The sequence below is a fragment of the Protobothrops mucrosquamatus genome, unplaced genomic scaffold, assembly GCF_001527695.2.
Source record: "Protobothrops mucrosquamatus isolate PMUCROS unplaced genomic scaffold, P.Mucros_1.0 scaffold10874, whole genome shotgun sequence".
Taxonomy (NCBI): domain Eukaryota; kingdom Metazoa; phylum Chordata; class Lepidosauria; order Squamata; family Viperidae; genus Protobothrops; species Protobothrops mucrosquamatus.
In genome coordinates this window covers 4,600-8,535 of record NW_015396658.1, presented here as the reverse complement: position 1 = coordinate 8,535, position 3,936 = coordinate 4,600, and the positions used below count along the sequence as shown (strand labels likewise).

Sequence of the window (3,936 nt, the reverse complement as noted above, 5' to 3'; positions counted from 1 at the left end):
TCCTCCCATTCTTTTAGCTATAATTTTATCTTGACTGGGAATTCCATTTTTATTGCTATAGAAATATTTATCTGTTGGGATTTTAATGTTTTAATGCTGTAAGCCAGGGCTTTTCAACCTTTTCACCGATTGCACCACTTTTAGGATATATGGGAATATTCGAGTACCACCTAGCAAGGTGTCAAACACTTGATGACCCAAAAAAAAAACTGTTTAAAGTTGCAATTCCACTGAAATGACTTATGACCATTTTTCACACTTATGACCATTGCAGCATGCCCAGGGTCATGTGATTTATATTTGGATTCTTGGCAACGGATTCATATTTATGATGGTCACAGTGTCCCAGGGTCATGTGATCCCCTTTTGCAAACTTTTGACAAGCAAAGTCATTGGCAGGGCTGCTGGTGGCCAAGTGCTAAGGTGGGACTTCCCTCCCTCCCTCCTTCCCTGCTTCCCTCTTTCTCTTTCTCATTCCCATCTCTTTCTGAAGGAAGAATTTGAACCCCCCCTATTTTCCCTCTTCTATATATTCATCAAACAAGGAAAAGCCTCCAGAGACAGAAAAGACAAGCCATTGAGGGAACTAGCTTTAAAAGGCGCATTCCCCTTTAAGAATTACCGTATTTATTCGAGTATAACGCGCAAAGTTTTCTACCAAAAAAAGAAATCAAAGTTTGGGTGCGCGTTATAAACGAGGGCTGGGCTGGGGTGACGCAGTGGCGGCCGGTCTATTGAGGGCGCAGGCGAATTGTGAGTTCGCACTGTGCCTTTTCCGGGCTTCAGCCGCTCACGCGAGGGCGAAGAAAAAAAAAACGTCCCCTCATCGCGTACAGTGGGCGGCCCGAACTGGCGACGAGGAACTTCCCTTTCCCGTTAGATGGCAACTCAGGGTATCAAGAGAAAACGTTCTGCATATGACGCGAATTGTGAGTTCGCACTGTGCCTTTTCCGGGCTTCAGCCGCTCACGCGAGGGCGAAGGAAAAAAAAAATGTCCCGTCATCATGTACAGGGGGCGGCCCGAACTGGCTAGATGCACTTCCCTTTCCCGTTAGTTGTACCGGTAATTTTATTTCGGTATTGTGTTCATAGTTTACGTTGTCAATAAATGATTTTTATCATGGCCGCACGTGTTCAACAACGTTTGTCACTTACAATGCTTGGTCTGAGCCGAGAAAAAGTGAAACAAAATTTTATACCAATTTTTAATCGAAAATTAGGGGTGCGCGTTATACACGTGTGTGCGTTATACTCGAATAAATACGGTAGCTACTGGCTAGAAAGGAAAGTTAAGGAGCGCAGTGGGCACTTAAGGAAGAAAAATAAATGTAATAAGTATGGCTGCTGGCTAAGGCAGCCTCCCCAAATGGCTGCATTCGTATGTAAAGGAATGCTACAGGCAAAATCCATTCAGGAGAAAAATACTTCAAAATCCCTTGCAGCAAAACTTACAGCTAACAGTAGCAGAGCAGTAGAAGCTAACCTGAGACATCAGCCATCAGCCAAATAGAAATTGCCAAACACTCCTTAAGAACACAAAGCCCCCATTGCACAAATCCCAGAACTTCAAAGTCACAAAAGCACATAAGAATCCTTCCACTCTCCATCTCCCTCCGTGATTCACCTCCAGCCGGTGCTGCCTTTCTTCATTACTGCCTTTCTTCATTGCTGCCTTTCTTCATTGCTGCCTTTCTTCATTGCTGCCTTTCTTCATTCCTCATGGAGGGCAACCCCTCCTCCCTACGTTCCTTGCCTCGTGGTTGCTGCCAGCACAGGTGGCTGCCACAGAAGTTGTAGATCCACTTGTGGCCGGCCTGCTTGATTTCCTCTCCTCTCCCCCCACCCTCCTCCTTCTTTCCATTCCGTGAAGCTAGAACTGACTCCTCCTCCTCCCAAGTATGCTTCTTTTTCTCTCTCTTCTTCTCCTGGCCCAAACTGCCTCCTTTTATAGCCTCTCCTGTCTCCTCCTTTCTCATGGGGGAGGAAATTCCTTCTGTCCTGGGGCGTTTCCAGTATTTATTCCTGTTGGACTTGTGCAATTTGATGATGGAAACTGATCCCAATCAGGAACGATTTATGTTTTTCCATCTTTCAGGATCCCATTTAATTTCTTGCTGCAATTTGCTTTGGAAATGACTTAAAACAAATAATATTTTAGGAGTGAAAAGGGATCTTGGCCTGAACTAACCAACTTGGTCTCCTGTTCTGGCCCCTCCTGTGTCTCCCCCATGTCCCTCCTCCCCTCCAGCCAAGCCCACCGTCTCCATCTCCCCCACCAAGCTGGATCCCGCTTCCCCCAACACCATCCTCCTCTGCACCGCGAGAGGCTTCTACCCTGTGGAGATTGAGGTCCGGTGGCTGAAAAACGGGCGGCCGGAGGAGGAGGGCGTGGCCTTTGGGGAGGAGCTCCAGAATGGAGACTGGACCTACCAGCTCCAGGTGATGCTGGAGACCCAGCCCCAGCGAGGGGACGTCTACACCTGCCAGGTGGAGCACGCCAGCCTGGAGGCCCCCATCAGTGTCCAATGGGGTGAGCCCCTCCCCTCCATCTCCTCCTGGTCTGGGGACCCTATCCTGCCCTGAGAAGGGGGCAGGGACCCTCCCTGTGGGGGGAGCTGGGATGGACCCTCCTGGGGGGGGGAAGCTGGCCTTGATCTTCCTACTCAGGGGAGGCTCCTTCTCCTTCCCCAGAGCCCCGTTCCTCCAACTCTGCCAAGAGCAAACTCTGGACGGGGATCGTGGCAGCCGTGATCGGGGTGATCTTCTTTGCCATGGGGCTCTTCCTCTACCTGAAGAGCAAGACAGGTGAGTCTGGGGGGCTGGATATGAGATTGTGGGGAGGGGACCATCCAGGGGAGGCCTCTCAGCAAGCTTAACAGATGGCAAGGAGGCTCCCCTGGGAAATTTGCTTGGGAAATTCTGTTCTCTGAGAGTCTACTGTATAAGTGAGCATTGTGCAAGTTATTATGGGCTATCAATGGGGAGGGGCCCCCTGAGTCCTCCAGCCCATGAAGGGTCCTGATTGGCTCTTTTTCTCCTTTCAGCAATTCCCATCCAGCCTCCTGCAGGTGAGTTTCTCCTCAAGTGATAGATGTTTCTTTAACATTTGTTAATTGTTCCTTTTTTTTATGTGCCTGAACAAAACCTCCTTGCTGTGGATAACACAATTTTTTGAAATTTTGGGCAGCTTTTCATTACAGAGACCTGAAAACAGTGCAATCAAAAACAAACACACACACAAACACTAAAATCTGGCCAAGGAGGTTTCCAGGTTTTGGGAAATTGCAAAAGAGAAGGGAAGTCTCTTTGTGAAAATTTCACACAATTTCTGGCAAAGCAACACCCAGCTTTGCTACCACTCCCCATCCTGGCCCCATCTTGTTAATATGAAACATCTGGGGGGGGGGAAAGCCTCCTTTCTTGATTAACCCCCCAGTTAAGTCAATTGGGAAAAAATCCATAAGCCTCTGGAGATGAATTGCTGGTCCTTTGCATCCTTTTCCACTTTGAAAAAGGGGGGGACACTCCCTCACTTTGTTCCTACCTATCAACCAGCCCCCTTCAATGTGGGCCTGTCTGGGGGGGGGTTGAAAGAGAGGAATAATAAGTTATTTACACTGAAGGTTTCACTTTATTTTCTAACTTTCTTTCCCGTCTCTTTTTTTCTACAGCACTCATGAATTAAACCTGCTGTCCTTCCTGATTCCTGGTGGGAAAGGAAGGGGCTTTTTTTCAGTAACTGATGAATTTCTGGCTTTTTCGCAACTTCTGAAAAATGGAGGGTCAAGATCTTAGATTTGGGGGAGGAGAAGAATGGCAGCCTGGAGCTTCTCCTGCTGAGACACCTCTGGCTTTCCTTTGAAGACCTCTCTTTCTTGTGAAGGAGGGATGGAGACTATCTAGATGGACCCCAGGGACTCTGGACCTGTCAGTCT

The 3,936-nt window shown here is 48.1% G+C and overlaps 1 protein-coding gene across 1 annotated transcript in view; it reads left to right on the top strand.

The window, feature by feature from the left end:
- The window catches only part of LOC107301233 (HLA class II histocompatibility antigen, DRB1-4 beta chain-like), a gene marked incomplete at both ends in the record, with an annotated part of 6,440 nt that extends 3,629 nt beyond the window's left edge, over positions 1–2,811 (top strand). The window contains 3 exons of the mRNA XM_015830486.1: positions 881–929; positions 2,258–2,531; positions 2,693–2,811. Of these exons, the coding sequence (XP_015685972.1) occupies positions 881–929; positions 2,258–2,531; positions 2,693–2,811 (442 nt within the window). The remainder of the gene's footprint in view (positions 1–880; positions 930–2,257; positions 2,532–2,692) is intronic.
- Between the last annotated feature and the right edge of the window lie 1,125 nt (positions 2,812–3,936).